The 16,807-nt window shown below is 45.7% G+C and overlaps 1 protein-coding gene across 1 annotated transcript; it reads left to right on the top strand.

Moving 5' to 3' along the window:
• The first annotated feature begins 1,510 nt into the window (after positions 1–1,510).
• Positions 1,511–13,988, top strand: Mtnr1b (melatonin receptor 1B). Its single transcript, XM_069989563.1, has 2 exons — positions 1,511–1,733; positions 13,108–13,988. The coding sequence occupies exons 1-2, from the start codon at positions 1,511–1,513 to the stop codon at positions 13,986–13,988; spliced, it is 1,104 nt and encodes a 367-aa protein (XP_069845664.1).
• The last annotated feature ends 2,819 nt before the right edge of the window (positions 13,989–16,807 follow it).

Here is a 16,807-nt window from a genome sequence, read left to right as displayed (position 1 = left end):
TAGTCTGAAGTTCACACTTGGAAGCCAGCTCCAGACAAGAAAAGTCCTTGAGACTCATTTCCAATTAACTATCAAAAAGCCAAGTAAAGGTATTGTTCAAGTAGTATAGTACAAGCTTTGAGTGAAAAAACTAAGACAGTGCCCAGGCCTCATTCAAGTCCTAATACCAACACACAAAAAGAAAGCACATGTAATGAAAACATCTCAGGGATTATTTTGTGCTTATTTCTGGTCAATCATTATCTCCATTGGCAACCAGTAATACTGTCATTTCTATCAGAACTTTGCTTGATTTTAAACTTCATGCTGATAGAATTATATAGTACACATTTTTGGTATCTGCCTTCTTTTGTTTAATAGGATATTTTTGTGATTGATCCATGCTGTTTTGTATCACAGTAGGTCTCAATGTTCATCTAATCTTCTGGTGATGGAGATTTGAGTTATTTCCAGGGATTGCTCAACTATAAATCAGGCTATCTCTAAACATTCTTATCCAGATATGGATGTACTTTTTTGTTTTTATTCATTTTTTTCCATTTTGAAAATCTATGGTGAACTTTATGAGGCACAAACAGCCTTTCACATGGCTGTACCATTTTGCATTCTCTGAAGGGCAAAATAAGAACATTCCACTTGCTTCATTTCCTTCACAGAGTTAGGGTTATCAGACACGTCCACTTATTCCAATTCTAGCAAGCATAAAGAGTAAACCATAGGGCAAAACATTAGCCCCCAGAGAGGTTTGCTATTGTTACTATCAGCTTCAAGTTCACCATGCTTCACTCTTCTTGTCTTAACCTTATTATTATACTTGCTAGCATGGACCATCTCTTTTCAAGCATTATGTCTATCTGGATATCTATTCAAGTATGGGGTTTTCAGCAACCATCTCATGATATGTGGCAAGTGTGTAATAAGCAGAGTTGTTTTCTGCAACTACCTCGCTTTTAATGCTGTCAGTTTCTGCTTCACGATCTGTCCTTCATCCCAGGAGTTATTCTGTCTCTGTTGCTGCAAGGGGCTTCAAATGTCGCCTTTTTAATAACAATAGATCAACAGGTATGGAACTCCAGGAACCTCCTCCAATTGAGAATCTTGGGAGGAAACGTGGGGTGTGGGGGATACCCTTGCAATTAGAAAAAGAGGCCAGGCGAGCTAGACAGCATGACAGGAGCCAGGCACACGCTGACTCTGGGTGCTACAGCCAGCTTTATGGTTCAGGCGCTCAGGGCGCGCCCCTGTTTTCCTGCTTGCAGCCCCCAGATTCTACTCCCTATTTTTCTCCGCCCCTGCTCACAATGTAGTTAATTAATGGTCACATCGTAGTCCTTCCTCACTGGCTTTCCTCGTTCCCACCCCGTGCGGGCTGCTGGCTGGGGAAAGGGAGGCGAGGCGGGAGCGCCAGGCTCAGCATTGCAATCCTGGTGGGAAGCCTGGGCAGGGCGGCAGGAGGCTGGTGGCTCAAGCCTGGCAAGAGGAGGGGAGCCCAGCCCAGGAGGCTTCTGCGATGCTGGAGAATGCATCTTCCGCCAACTGCTGCGAGCCAGGTGGGCTGTCCCGGCGTCCGGGCTGGCGGGACGCAGACCCCGCGCCGCCATCCAGCAGCCCCCGGCTTCCCTGGGTGGCCCCGGCGCTGTCCACGGTGCTCATTATCACCACCGCGGGGGACGTCGTGGGCAACCTTCTAGTTATCCTGTCGGTGCTAAGGAATCGCAAACTCCGGAATGCAGGTAAGCGCCCGTCTGTGACAGGACCCCTGCCAGTCCTGGCTGTTCCTCTCCTCAGTCTCCAACACCGTCTTCTCTCCAGCCTCTCTTGACTCTGAAGTTAGGGCGAGTTTGGAGATCCCCTAAAGAAGCTTGTTCTGGCGTCTGCCTCTAGCACGTTAGTGCCAGGGTGAAGCAGACAAAGGTTTTGTTTGTTTGTTTGTTTTTTGTTGGGGAGGGGCGGGCGCTTTTTTTTTTCAGGATGTGGGGGTTGCGGACACCCACATGCAGCCATTCTACCTGTGGCCTCACCAGCTGATGTGGCCAGCTGGCTATGGGGATCTCACTGCCACTGCCCCCTACTAAGCTCTGTAAGTCATACACTAGGCACTTAGAAAACACTGGAAGTGTGGGCGAAAGCACAGCACCCATTCTGGTGGCTTTGGGGTCAAAAATCCCATCCCAGGAGTCCTCTGACAGAATGCAAACGCAGACACTGCAAGCCCTGAGCGGGCAAGCACTCCATTGCTCTTTAAGACTAATTTGCTTTGAGCACAGTTCCCAACCCTCCCCCCCCCCCCCAAGACAGAAACGCCCTGAGATTAACTGTGAAAATCAAAACAATAATTTGGCTAAATCATGTTGCAATCCTGGAAATGTTATCCCTTTCAACTTTCTTTTATTCAGTTCTGCAAGGAAACCAAAGAAGAAATTGGGATGGAGGGAAGCAAGGAGGGAGGAAGGGATGAAGGGAGGGAGGGAGAGAAGAAGGTAGGGAACTCTGTCCTGACAGGTCAGTGAAGATAGCTGCCATTTCAGCCTGGAGCTCATGGCTGGTTTCTAATTCTGTAATTTCTGATCATAGGCCTTAGGGGGCAACTGAAATATTAATGTGAATTAAAATGGAAAAAAGAACAGCAGCAATCTAATTGTTGGGTTTCGAGAAGCACTGTACTAGTCCATGCTATCCAGTAAGGGCATTTTAGTAGATGATTATACATGTTTTAGGGGAGGGAGGTCTAGGACTTGGAAAAAATTTTTATATGTCAAGCAAGCTAAAAATAAAAGTGTGTTTCTAGCTGTGGGAAACTTCACATTACCAAGGAGAAATAAGCTAGCTTTCTAACTCAAGTATTTCAATCACCATGGCTAATATTATCTCAAGTACATGTTTCAAGACGTTATTGCAGTCTTGAAACACTTAATTAGGAAAGAGCAGGCTGTGATTGAAAACTTGTGTTTAATAGTTTCAATTGTAATGTCCTTTACAGTAGCCCCCAACATTCATTTCCTCCCAGTGAGGCAGGAGGAATGCTGTTCCAGGCTCTTTTCCCAAGAAAGGAGAGAGAAGGAAAGAAGGAAAGGCAGAAGGGAAGGAGGAAGGGAAAGAGGGAGAAAAGGAAAGAGGGAGGAAGGGAAGATAGGGAGGGAAGAAGGGCCCTTGGACACTGGCTGGCTTGGTACTTGGGAAAGGCCTGTCCAGCTGATGCACCTTGTTCCTGGATGCAGTTGGATTGTCTACTACAGGAAAGTGGTAGAGGAAAAGGCTATTGCCTCCTCTGTCCTCTCCTCCTCCCTCCACCTCATGACTGATTTCTGTGATCCTGGCAGCACCCAAAGAAACCTTACTTCCCTGCCCAGGGTAGAGAAGAAGCATGCTAACCTAGAAGTACATCCTCCTTTCCCTTTCTCTCCTTCCTGTCCTCAGATGTCTGCTACAGCTCAAAACAAAAACAATCTAAAAACATATCTAAATGTCATTCATTGAGCCACATCCATAGTCTATTTTTTTTTTTTTGCTATCAAGGGTGGAACTCAGAATTGTGCACATGTAGGCAAGCACTGTACTACTGAGCTATAATGCACAACCCTTAACCAGTTTTTATTTTATATTTTTGTGTCAGTACTGGGGTTTGAACTCAGGATTTTGGGCTTTTGCTTGGCTTTTTCTCTCAAGGCTTGTACTCTATGACTTGAACCACATCTCCACTTCCAGCTTTTTCCTGAACTTATCTGCCCTGGCTATGTTTGAACCTCGATCTCTGTATCTCAGCCTACAAAAGAGCTAGGATTACCACCAGTGCTCGGCTTCTTAACAGTCACAATAAATTGTAGCATTAACTTAACCTAAATGACCTTGAATGAGATTTCAAAAGATAATTAAAAACCTGTAGCACTTTGCATAGTGAGCATACATTTCCCTCTTTATTTGGTTGTCTCTTCCTGAAGCGTTCATATTTACTTTAAAAAAAAAAACCTGATATTAGACTTTCCCTTCTTACATCTGGCTCCCCAGTTCATGGTTCATTGTATTAAGAAATTAGGGCTTGGCACCTCTGGCTCATACTTGTAACCCTTGTTACTTAGGAGGCTGAGATTTGAAGATCACAGATTAAAGCAAGTCAGGATAGGAAAGCCGTGAGATTCTTATCTCTAATTAACCACCAAAAAGCCAAAACTGGAACTATAGCTAGAGTGAAAGAGAACTAGCCTTGAGCAAAAATGATCAGTGATGGTGCCAAGGCCCTAAATTCAAGCCCCAGTACCAGCATACACACATACACACACACACACTAGGACTGTGATGTTGTGAATACATACATTTCACAACCCAAATTCCATTAATGACCTTTATCCCTGGCTCAGTTCTCTATCTGGCTCACACCTATTGTCACTCCCCCTCCAGTCTTTTCCACCTGTTTCTTTTTCTTCAGCTTATTTACACATCAAATATCTTTGTTGTTGTTGGTGGTGGTCATGGGACTTGAACTCAGAGCCTGAGCATTGTCCCTGAGATCTTCTGCTCAAAGCTAGTGCTGTACCACTTTGAACCAGAGACACTTTCAGTTTTCAAGTGGTTAATTGGAGATAAGAGGCTCATAGACTTTCCTGACTGGGCTGGCTTTGGACTATGAATGATCCTCAGATCTCAGCCTCCTGAGTAGCTAGGATTACAGGCATGAGCCACCAAGCACCCCAGTTCAAGCCTCGATCTTCCCTTGGCTTTCTGTCTCACCCTAACCTCATCACCATCTTTAGTGTTCCCTTCTCATGCAGTGTTTGGCTTCCGTGCCAGGAGTGGTGCTGTTGAGCACCACCTCTGTGCTCCCACTTCCCAGCATCCTGCGTGCCCCCAAGAAAGCAGCCACTTCTTTGTGGTGTTACATTTGTCTCGGTGCTGACCAGACATGTCTTCATTAAAATAAATTTGCATACAGAAATATACCAGGAAAGAACGAGACGAGATGTTGCTAAAGATGTAGCACAGACTTCAGTTACAGCTTTCAGCACAAATTCAGTACAACTTTTGTGGCAGGGAATTGCTTTGAGCACTGAAAGCACGTTCATCACACAGGCAAGCCTGCTGTTGGATTGTTTTTATACAGTTAGAGCTGCTAAGCAGATCCCAGCCATACCACACTTCTCAGAAATTGCCCCTCTGTGACTCCTGTCAGAGGAGGCCCCTCCCAACCTTTCTGGCTTTCCTGAGCCACTTTAAATTGTCTATGAATCATGGTCTTCCAGCCAAGTACCCATAGCTCACACCTATAATCCTAGCTACTCCAGGAGGCTAAGATCTGATCATCTCAACTTGAAGTCATCCAAGTAGACAAACTTATCTCCAATGAACTAGCAATAACCCCAAAGTGGGTGGTGTCAGTGGTAGAGCATCAGCCACACAAGAATGAGATGGCCTGAGCTCAAGCCCAAGTACTGGCACAGAGAAAGGAAAAGAAAAAGGAAAAGAAAAACAGCACAGCCTTCAGTATAGTTAGCACACTGCACTAGCACCAAGAGTGCATATTCTCCCTGTCATCTCCAGTTCCCTTTAGCAGAGAGAAGGCAAACCCAGCAGTTCCAGTCTTGCCTGACTGCAGACAGAGACCCCAGCTTCATAGGTAACAGGAGGTGGGTGCCAACAGTGGACTTTCAACATTATGACTGGACAGAGGCTATCTGGGAGGTGTGGTAAGTGAGTAGACCCTGCAGCATGTCGAGCATCTCTCAGTCATGTGAAAGGGCAGAAAAACAGCAGACACTGGGACTGCCCAGGACCATGTGAACAATCTGTTTGCTGAGCACAGGCTCTTGTGCAGGGTCAGTTCTACCAGGACCAGGAAAGCCCCCCCTCCTCCATGTGCCCACCAGCACTTGACATCCACACCCTCTCTTATCTGGAACCAGTGCCTGGACACAAGGTGTTTGATGGGTATCCTGCCTGTGTATTTTTTGTACATCCCCAGATAGACTGGAGCAGAGCCTGCAATGTGCTCCCCTTCCCTTACTACTTTTCTTTTTAACAAGGAAATGAGCCTTGTCTGTGTAAGTAGAGTGTCCCTGGACAGTAGCACTAAGAAGGCCTGAAGGAAAATGTTTAGCAGACCCACGGTCCCTGAGCTCCTCCATTCTGGCATTATGCCACCACACCACTCATCCACCCAGACACATGGCTTGTGTCAGGCCCTTGAGGCCTGCTGAGAAGGCTGGATTTGGAGTGCTTGTTATCAGCCCAAGACCAAACGAGGCTACCTTCGATCCCCTCCCTAATGTTTCTGAGCTTTCCAACTTCGTATTTTGGCCCTGAATACTTTATTATCTCTTCACTGAGCAAAATTGAATACTTTTAAAAATCCCCTAATTATGTCTTTAGCCGAATAATGAGGAGAGCTCTTAATCCCTTTTAATTCCTCCCACAAATCTCTCAGCAGTCCAGGCACATAAAGACTTTCATGTTTAACTGCCTTTATCTCTAAAATGTTGGAGTCTATTCAGATACAATATTTTGCAAAACGCGGAAGAGAATGGGAAGGGGAAGCTTGGGGAAAGCAAATGAAGGTGTGACATTGTCCAAAGAAAGTAATGTACTCATTACCTGACTTATGAATATAACACCTTGATAATATCAATACAATTATCTTTAAAAACAACCCCAACTCAAAAGATACTGAGTACAGCCTCTGTTCTTACACTGAAAATACTTACTGCTGAAGAAGTAAAGGAAGTTAAGAAGCCTTAGGGAATTTACCCTCTATAGATCACGCCCTACTTTCTCATTGCCTTTATCCATCACTGCTATTACAGCTTAGATGTACAGCCTCAACATGGATCAGGCTGCATTGTCTGCTTGTGCAAGAAGACACAATAATCTAACTTCACAACCTCATCATCACCTAACTTCATATTCCTCAGGGCCTATCTCTATCATTAAGTAACATAGGAACCTATTTTCTTACTGAGCGGATCCTATCCCCAGTACAACTACTATAAAAACAATAATAAAAGGTAATTGTCATGATAAGTGCCAACCATGTATCAGATTCTAATCTCTCCCTTCCCTCCACCTCCTTAAGTGAAAGGAAAAGAAGGATAAATGCTCCACAATTCTGAACCAAAGGGACATGCCTTTCCAACTTTCTCTGTCCTTCCTTAAAGGCAAAGCTGATGGAGTGAACAACCTACAGTGCAGGATTGCCTTCCCCCGGGGCACTATTCTCTTCTTCCGTACTGGGAGTGACAAAGAAACTCCACACTGCTTTCTTGATGCTTCTTTCCCCTGGTTTCTTCTTTCTCATTCTCATTCTCTCTCTCTCTCTCTCTCTCTCTCTCTCTCTCTCTCTCTCTCTCTCTCTCTCTCTCTCTCTCTCTCTCAGCAATTCATGCAATCCAACTAATTTGTTCTATCTAGAAGATAGAAATCACTTTATCATGTCAACTTTAATTCTAATGAGAAATGATTGAATCAACTTTTGTAAATACTCATTATCATTGTTAAGTGATGTGGCAATTGTTCTTTTTATTCTAGTAGGTTGACTAAAGTAAAATACTACTCCTAGAAGAGTTTCCAAATCATCTCTTTGGATTATTCTGGAAGAATATTATATAATTCTGTACCAGATAATTTTATTGGGTACTTCTTATGCTCTGAAATATTTATTTCATCTTTTAAAGGTTGAAATATCACATTTTGTGTACACTGTTGGTTTACTAGAAACAGTTTTGTAAATTAAAGCACAGATTTTTTTTCTTTTTGCTTATGTGGTACTGATGAATCGAACCCAGGGCCTCATGCATATAAGGCAAGTACTCTACCACTGAGCCACCTTCCCAGCCCTAAAGGACAGATCTTTAAGTCAATCTTTGGATGAATCATCCTGGCAGCCTAGGGTATTCAAAAATAATGCGACTTTGGGAAGAAAATAACTTCTTCCCTCAAGGAATTTGCAAATCTAATTAGAAGCTTACTTTAAATACATTGCTTTAGTATAGGTAAGGAAATCAAATATTTAAATAATCTGCTCAATTTTTTTCAAATTTTCTTATCCTCAGAATATAATTAGAATACCTCATATTATTCATTTGGAGATTATGATTATTGCTTCTGACCTATTTAAAGGGGAAAAACATTATTGGATGGAGGCAGTCCTGTTGCAAAGAGCTTGGTGATTTTACCCAGTGCCTGGATAATTGTCCTGCCAGCTCAGCCCGTTTCTTCCACTGTCCACAACTCCATTCTGGTGTAGGAATCCCCCACATTCTGGCTTTGCTTTCACTCCAATAGATGGCCCCTCTTCGTGTGTGTGTGTGTGTGTGTGTGTGTGTGTGTGTGTGTGTGTGTGTGTGTGTGTGTGTGTCTCCATAGAGGGAGCCATATCCCATCTATCAGTCTTCCCTGCATAAGTGTGGTCAGCACTCAATTAATGTGTTACATATTTAGATAACTGGAAGGATGAAATAAGTCAATTCACTAGAACTTTATTTTGCTAACAGTGAACGATCGCTTGTTGGCTTTCTTGTTATAGCCCTTATTGAATCTTGCTTTTATTTGTCTCCTTTATGAGCCCAGTAGTAGCTCAAAAGGTGGAGGCAGCAACAAGAAGAACAGTAAAAGTGAGACTTTAACGTCAGCTTTGCAGGGTTTGGAGCCTGATCGAAGGCACACTCTCTGAAATTACAACACAGTTTTTTACCTAGCTCATGGAGATCTTCCCCCTCAGTTTCTCATTGGTACAAGAAATATGAGTTTCACATTCTCTCCCAGACATCACCTAAGTTACTTTCTATTGGGTAATTCTACTACATGTAACAGTTGAGGTTGGCTGAATTTAAGAAGTGGGCTTTCAGTTGTCTTCATTTGTCTTTATTCTCCTGTGGCAGGAATGCTTGTGTGCTTTCTAGCACATATGTACTTTCAACCTACTGTCTCTCTCTCTCTTTTTTTTTTTTTTTGCAGTCCATTCTTCTTCCTAATCTTCCTGGTCCCCTTTTAATCCTGTTTATCTACAGGCTTCCCAGTGCATGAACATTGTCACATCCACAAGTCACTAATGCAAACAATTTACTGGTAATGGTATCATCACTGACTTTATTTCTACCAGGGCCCAAGACTCTGGCACAGTCAGAAATACTGCCTAGTAGATATTCTGCAATGTTTGTTGAGTAAATGACTCAATGGTATGTTTCTATTTTGTTATTTAGTTCAATGACCAGAAATGATTTAAATCCAACTACATTCTCTTGCATACAGAAGGTGGGTGTAGGGAAGAGAGGCAAGTGTTGCACAGTTTTATATTTCATAATTCACCTATTTGATAAAGAATAGACAGCTCAGCATTGACTAGTTCTTTCCTAAAGTACCAGATTGTCCTTAGGAAATGGAATTCCCAAGATAATGCCCTACTGTGACTAGTGCAGAGTAAATTCTCTCTGCAAATAAGTAATCGAAATTCCACAAAGGAAGAGAGAGGAAGGGGTGGCAGTTGTGGGTGTTTAAGTATGTGCTTTGCATATGAATACCAGAAGGGATTCCATATTATTGAACAAAATGCTGTTGTGGAAGCCTCTTCCCACTAACAATCCTGTCTGATGGAGGCTTATGGAAATGAGGCATGCCACAATGTGTGACATAAATATTCATGAAAAGCCTGTGCCCTAGGTGATGGGCCAAGCAGAGTTGTGTGTTTGCTGATTGATTTCTCACCTGGCCAAGGAAGGAATGGATGCAGAATTGGGTCTAGTGATGACTCTTGTCCAGACAGGAACTGACTTTTTACAGATGGGAGACAAAACATGAATTGTATTCACTTAATTTGGATTCATGCCAAGAAAGCCCAGGGATGCTGGAGCAGATGATTGTACAGCAGGAATGGTTGATTTCAGCCTTTCAGGAACAGCCAGAATAATCAGGGAGAGTAATTGAATCACTTTCCACATGGAGCCGAATGTGTTCATCTCACTATTTACAAGCTGTTTGCCAGCCTCCAGGGCATTATTAGGGGATGAGCCACAGGAACACAGCAGAGCTTGACTGGGCTTTCCCAGGAAAACAGCTGGGTGAGCTGGCACCAGCTCCTAGCCACTCCTGACTTCCTCAGCATGGGCTTGCCAGTGCCAAGAGCTTGCTGGCTGCACATTCAGGAGTCAGTAAGTTTTGTGTTTCCTATGTTGGAAAGAAATGTTGTCTTCATAGAAACAACCATATGGAGTAGAGGTAGGGGTGGAGACACAGAGGGGGCCAAAGAAGAGGAGGAACCTGCTCTGATGACAGAACAGCCAGTCACAGAGAAAGAAGTTCAATAAGTTTTCCACATTCCCATGGCCAAACATGAGCAGAACTAAGGTTGTCCTGGGTTGCTTGAACTTTGAACATGTCCTCCAGATATTTAAAATTCCATGGCAAGAAGTAGTTTGGCTCTTGACTCATCTCAAGCCAGCAAGTTTAAGACAAAGATCTTTCTTTCCTTGGGAACCAAGGAAACCAGGGACCAGCCTAAGCAAGTGAGCCTCAGCCTATGGTCAGAGAGAGCCAACTAGGCTACCAGTCAGACAGAAATGTCATAGATACATGCATTTCTTACCTTAACGTTAACGAGAAGGAAAACAAATGTTTTTGGTTTGTTGGTTTGTTTGTTCTTTTAACACATTATTCACTAGCCCTTTAAATGATAGAGTGTTGGGAGGAATTGGTAGAATTCTTCCCCAGTGGCCACCTCCCTACTACGTGTCTCCAAGGACAAGGACATCTGTGTCCCTCACAAGTATTCCAACTGTCCACATAACTAATGGTGACTAGGAGATGGATTTTTTTTCTCTGATCATTGAAGAATTAAAAGGCAGGCAAGTGTTTAAAGCAAACAGTAAATTTATTTGAAAGGAAAAGGAAAATCATGAAAGCAAAGACATGAGACTTTCCATTAAAAGAGAGGGCCCCAAAAAGAGTCCAGGGGAGTCTTCTTTCAAGGCAGTCAAGCTCCTTTTATTAATTCAGCAGGCACCTAGGGCACTACTGGTAAGAGTTTGAGCAGGAACTCACAACTTACGCAAAGAAGGATTGGGGTAGAAGCTGAAGGCACTATGGGAACAAGAAGAGCTATGATGCAGCACATGTTATCTGCCATGTGTTACCTACCATTTTTTTTGTCCCTATCTACCTACTGTTTTCCCTATCTTCCCCTCATAATCTCCATTCTATTCAGTTGCACCCCATTTCCCCAGTACCTCCTCTGACCCTGGACACAGGGGTAACTCCTCAGAATTAGGTAGGTGTGTGTATGTGTGTGTGTGTGTGTGTGTGTGTGTGTGTGTGAAAGATTTGTTTCTACTGGTTTTGAGTGGAATTGCCCAATGGCTTCTCAGTCTACCACTTCTAGACCCCTGCTTGTTAGTCTCCTAGGTTCCCAGTCCTACAGGCTCTCCATGATCTTTTCTGAGACATGATGAGAAGGTGTATTGAGACAAGGGGTGTGGGAGGCCGGAGGCAGCTTTTCTCACCCCGTGGGTTAACATGTGCAAGCCTGGAGTCTGCTTCAGAGAAAGTCCAAATTCTTAGCAAGATGAATCAAACCTCCCTTTCTCATTAATTTTAGGCATCAGCCCACAGCCTGAGCTCTCAGGTTGAGACTGTTTCCATCTCCCTGAGGGTCACAGCAGCCTCCCTGGAATAAGGACAGATCATGATGGCAGTAGAACCTCTGTATTTTTGCCAGCCTGAAAGTTTCTCCTGTAAATTCATTCCACTTGCCTCTGTAGTCGCTTGCCCTAAGGCTTGCAGCTTGCACATATGCCTGGTGCCGAGGGTGTTGTGACAACCCCTGCTAGGGCACAGTCTGCTATTGTTTGAGTATACAGTGTATGCTCCAAAAGTAAAGGCCCTGTGAATGAAACAAATACATTAAGAAGGAGCTGCTTCCTGGACATTGGTAGCTCACACCTGTAATCCTAGCTACTTAAGAGGCTGAGATCTGAGATTGAAGTTTGAAGCTAGCCCAGAAAGAGAAGTGAGGAGACTCTTAACTCCAACTAACGAGCAAAAAGCAAGATATGGAGGTGTTCTTTGAGAAAAAAAAAGCCAAGCAAAAGTTTAAACCCTAGGATGCAAACACACACACACACACACACACACACACACACACACACACACACACACACACACACACACACACACATAAAGAGAAACTGTTCATACCATGAGCTTCCTCTCAGGTCCTCAGTGCTTTATTCACAAGTCAGGGTTAGTTTTAGACAGCAAAGCTTATAGGGAAAGCACTCAACTCTACTCAATCCCAGACATGCCTAACGTACACCAACTAATAGCCATATGGTTTCCTGAGGCTCTGGGGGGGTTGGCTAAGCTTGATGATGCTGCAGAGGGCTGGAGCCTACCCAGGACTGAGGCAGTTCAGGAAGACCATGAATGTGCAACATGGTAGGAGGTCTCCCTCCAGACTGTGGGGCAGGGAGCTTCTTCAACCCCTCTCCAGCCCATCTGGATTCTGCCACTCCAGGCACTTGTCAACATGCCACACCGGCAGATGTGTGGGCCCAGGACGAGGCATACCAAAAATTTCATGTATTCCAGAACATACACATACCTCCTGCTCTGAAAACCATACTTTCATTCCAGAGGCAAAATGCAATTGGAATCTAACGAAGTGACTTTGAAACACTTGGCAAGTAGGCTGTGAACCACAGAGGAGAAGATGCCAAAGGAGACTTACCAGAGATGTTCAGGAAAGCACCCTCTCAGACTCTTTTCCTCCTCCAGAATCCATGCTGGAGCTTAATGGGTGCCAAGTCCCTGTGCATGTGAGCCCATTGTGGAAACAATTGTTGTTTGAGAGCACCCACTCTTTCCCTGAGCACTGGGCATCATTAGCTCATTCTCAAAGCTATTCTGCAAGGTGGCTATCATTATCCTCCCTTTTGCAAATGACAAAGGTGAGCCTTTGAGCTTAATGACTCACCTATAAAGGGTAGCAGAGAGGTAATGTGAGTCCACAGTACTAGAAACATATCTGCTTCCTCCGGCCAGTGTGGAAAGGAGCTCAGTGAAGGCTGAATTTCCTATGGAGTAGAAATCGTGAATTTTCTGCTGACTCCTTCTCTCTGTTTCCCTGCTTAGGTAACTTATTCTTGGTGAGTCTGGCAATGGCTGACCTGGTGGTAGCCTTGTATCCCTACCCAGTGATCCTCCTGGCCATCTTCTATGGCGGCTGGGCCCTGGGCGAGCTGCACTGCAAGGCCAGTGCCTTTGTGATGGGCCTGAGCGTCATCGGCTCCGTCTTTAACATCACTGCCATTGCCATCAACCGCTATTGCTACATCTGCCACAGCGGGGCCTACCACCGGCTCTGCGGGTATGGGCACGTCCCCCTCTATGTCGGCCTCATCTGGCTGCTCACCCTGGTGGCATTAGTCCCCAACTTCTTCGTGGGGTCCCTGGAATACGACCCGCGCATTTATTCCTGTACCTTCATCCAAACGGCCAGCGCCCAGTACACGGCGGCGGTGGTGGTCGTGCACTTCCTGCTGCCCGTCGCGGTGGTGGCCTTCTGCTACCTGCGCATCTGGGCGCTCGTGCTGCAGGCTCGCAGGAGGGCCACGTCGGAGAGGAGGCCGCGCCTGAGGCCCACCGACGTGCGGAGCTTTCTCACCATGTTTGCCGTGTTCGTGATCTTTGCCATCTGCTGGGCCCCTCTTAACTGCATCGGCCTGGCTGTGGCCATCGACCCAGAAGAGCTGGCTGCCCAAGTCCCCGAAGAGATCTTTGTCACTAGCTACTTCCTGGCGTATTTCAACAGCTGCCTTAATGCCATCGTGTACGGGCTCCTGAACCAGAACTTCCGCCGGGAGTACAGGCGGATCCTCTCCGCGCTCCGGTGCCCGCGCCGCGGTGCCCGCAGCGCCTCCTGCCTCGGTCTCGCCCAGGGCGCACGGAGCCCAGCCCCAGCCTCCGAGCCTGCGCAGCCCCCGGCCCAGCCAGCTGCTCCAGCCTGCATCTGAAGAACGCCGGTGATAAACTCATGAAAAGGCGGAAAGGAACTGCGATGCTGTCCTGTTTGCATCCCTACCCGCATCTCTGGAAACCCCCGGTGTGCGGTGTGGAGCCGCCCTCCAGGGCCCTGGGTTATGGCCGGTCAGGAGACGCCCTAAGGCCAGCCCTTTCCGTGGGACCTCCGGTACCTACAGGACCAAAGGAGAGTGAGAAAGTGCTGGAACACAAGGTCCGTTCTTTCCCACAACGAAGCCCTTAATTCTTCCTGACTTGGCCTGCTGGATGGTCCACCCTGTGCCGCGCGGCAGCGCGGGCCTCTTCCCGCAGCGCAGCCGCGCCGAGGCGCTGGCTCTGCGGAGTGGGAAGGTGGGTGAGACGGTGGCAGAGGGCAAGGTACTTGCACACGCACCGCACTAGACTCCGCACACAGCCCTTTCTCTCCCTGCCCCTCCCACTTCCTCTGTTCCTCGCCTATGTCAGGCAACTGGAGCACAAAGTCTGTCTATTGACAATTCCACCATATTCGAGTTCCCGCGACTTGGGGCAAGTCACCTATCTTTTCATTCATCGATTCGTTCATCTTACAGTGGGGATCACAATAGTCTCTACCCCCCCACCCGGGGTCACTGAGAACATTCATGGGCTAATACACCTGGGAAGAACAGTGCTGACACAAGTCGAGCACTCACTAAGCAGATTAGCTTTTAAAATTGTAACCATATAAAGTGAAAGATACTCCAACCCAAAACACTGGTGGCTCATGCCTCGAATCCTAGCTTCTCGGGAAGCTAAGATCTAAGATTACAGTTGGAAGCCAGAGAATAATCTGCTCAACACTATCTCCAAAATAATCAGCAAACATCCAGGTTCGAGATGTAGCTCAAAAGGTAGGGCACAGGGCAGCAAGCAAAGTCAAGCAGGTAACAGGCTCCAAGCTGAGTTCAAACCCAGTAACCCCAATACTTACAATTTAAAAATAAATGATTTTAAAGGAGATAAATCACATACAAAGACAATGAAAAGAGAGACGATTCAGGTGGGGGTAGGGTGGTATATCCCAACTCTGTTTTTATGATTGTCTATGGACTTTATAGTTATCAAAATCTGATGTCTTCATTTGGCACTTTATTAAGCTTCCCCCCACACTTTTGTTTTCTTTTCTTTTCTTTCTTTTTTTTTTCAGTCATGATACTTGAACTCTGAGTCTGGGCGCTGTCCCTCAGCTCTTCAGCTCAAGGCTAGCGCTCTGCCACTTGAACCACAGCACCACTTCTGGTTTTTTTTGTGGTGGTTAATTGGAGATAAGAGTCTCACAGACTTTCCTGCCCAGGCTGGCTCTGAACCATGGTCCTTAGCTCTCAGCCCCCTGAGTAGCTAGGATTACAAGCATAAGCCACCAGTGCCTGGCTTATTAAGCTTTTTTAAAAATTAAATTATTAATTGAGTACCCTTTGGAAGCTTGGGCTAGCAGGAGAAATAAAAAAGTAATTGCCTGCCCTCCGGGAAATCAGAGTCCATTGATATATTAGTATCAGGAAAAATCTTTGTCTCTGTGGCAAATGCCTGTTGTGCATTATCACATTAATCCCTCTTGAAACCTTTGGAAATAAAATGGCAGTCTATGCTCATGGTAAGATACTGAAGCTCAAAGAAGGCAAATAGTCTTCACAGAGCTGTTAAGTTCAGAGCAAGGCGTGGAGCACAAGTCTGCTGCTGGCCGCACTCCACTTTTTTTTTTTTTCCCGGTGGTGGGTCTTGAACTCTGGGCCTGTGCGCTGTCCCTGGCTCTTCAGCTCAAGGCTAGTGCTCTACCACTTGAGGCACAGCACCATTTCCCATTTTCTGAATGGTTTCTTGGAGATACGAGTCTCATGGACTTTTTTCCTGACTGGGCTGGCTTTGAACCCTGATCTTCAGATCTCAGACTCCTGAATAGCTAGGATTACAGGCGTGAGCCACCGGCTCCCAGCAGCATTCCATTTTTGTAGCCCGTTCTCTCCTCTTGGAATGTATGGAAGGGACACACCCAATGGGCTCAATACCCCCAGCAGGAAAAGAGGCATCCCAGAACCAAGACTCCATGTGGGATAACAGGGGGTGTGCTGCCTTCTCAGCATGCTACTGGATGGCACGCTTATCCTGTGGATGTGAGGATCTAAAACACAAATCCCAGCGGCCCTACCAAGAAAGTTTTAGCTATGGGAATCTGAGGGAGGGACTGGGAATCTGATTGTTATATTAGAGACCCATGATTGATCACTAATGCCACTGGGTGCCATTGTTAGTGTAGGGTTAGGATCCATAGTCCACAGGTGGAGAGAACCACTCATGGTGGCCTTCCAGTTCACACCTCAGTCTGACAGATGTGCAAGAGTCCTAGGGTTGCACCTGGAGCTACAACCACTTTGACCTGATCTAGTGAGGTGGATGTTAGCCTTTGTCAGTATATTATTCTCCCAGGCACCAATTATAGACATTTCCCTTTAACCTCATATTAGTTGGAGGAGGCCTCACTTCCTATTAGCAGGGTGTCCTTACCTTAGTCTAGAGCTGAGGGTGTGGCATATGCTTGATAAATTCATGAGGGAACAAAATCTTTCTTCAGTTTCCTGGGCCCATGCTATTAGCTAGTTTACTACGGCTTGGCACTGACAGTCCATTAACTGGGACTTTTTCTTGCGTCCATAGGTTTTTTTCATGACAAACCAAGATCCGAGACAATGGGTTAATACTCCATGCACGGGCCTCCTGCTGCAGACCTGGCTTAAGTAAAGTTGGTTTTGCTAAAATGTTGAAGAGTCTCTACTCATCTTCCCCCTCATTGACC

The sequence above is a fragment of the Dipodomys merriami genome, unplaced genomic scaffold (genome assembly GCF_024711535.1).
Source record: "Dipodomys merriami isolate MVZ:Mamm:240054 unplaced genomic scaffold, mDipMer1.0.p SCAF_38, whole genome shotgun sequence".
Classification (NCBI taxonomy): domain Eukaryota; kingdom Metazoa; phylum Chordata; class Mammalia; order Rodentia; family Heteromyidae; genus Dipodomys; species Dipodomys merriami.
Note: the sequence above shows the minus strand (reverse complement) of the source record. Positions and strands in the feature narration are given on the sequence as shown.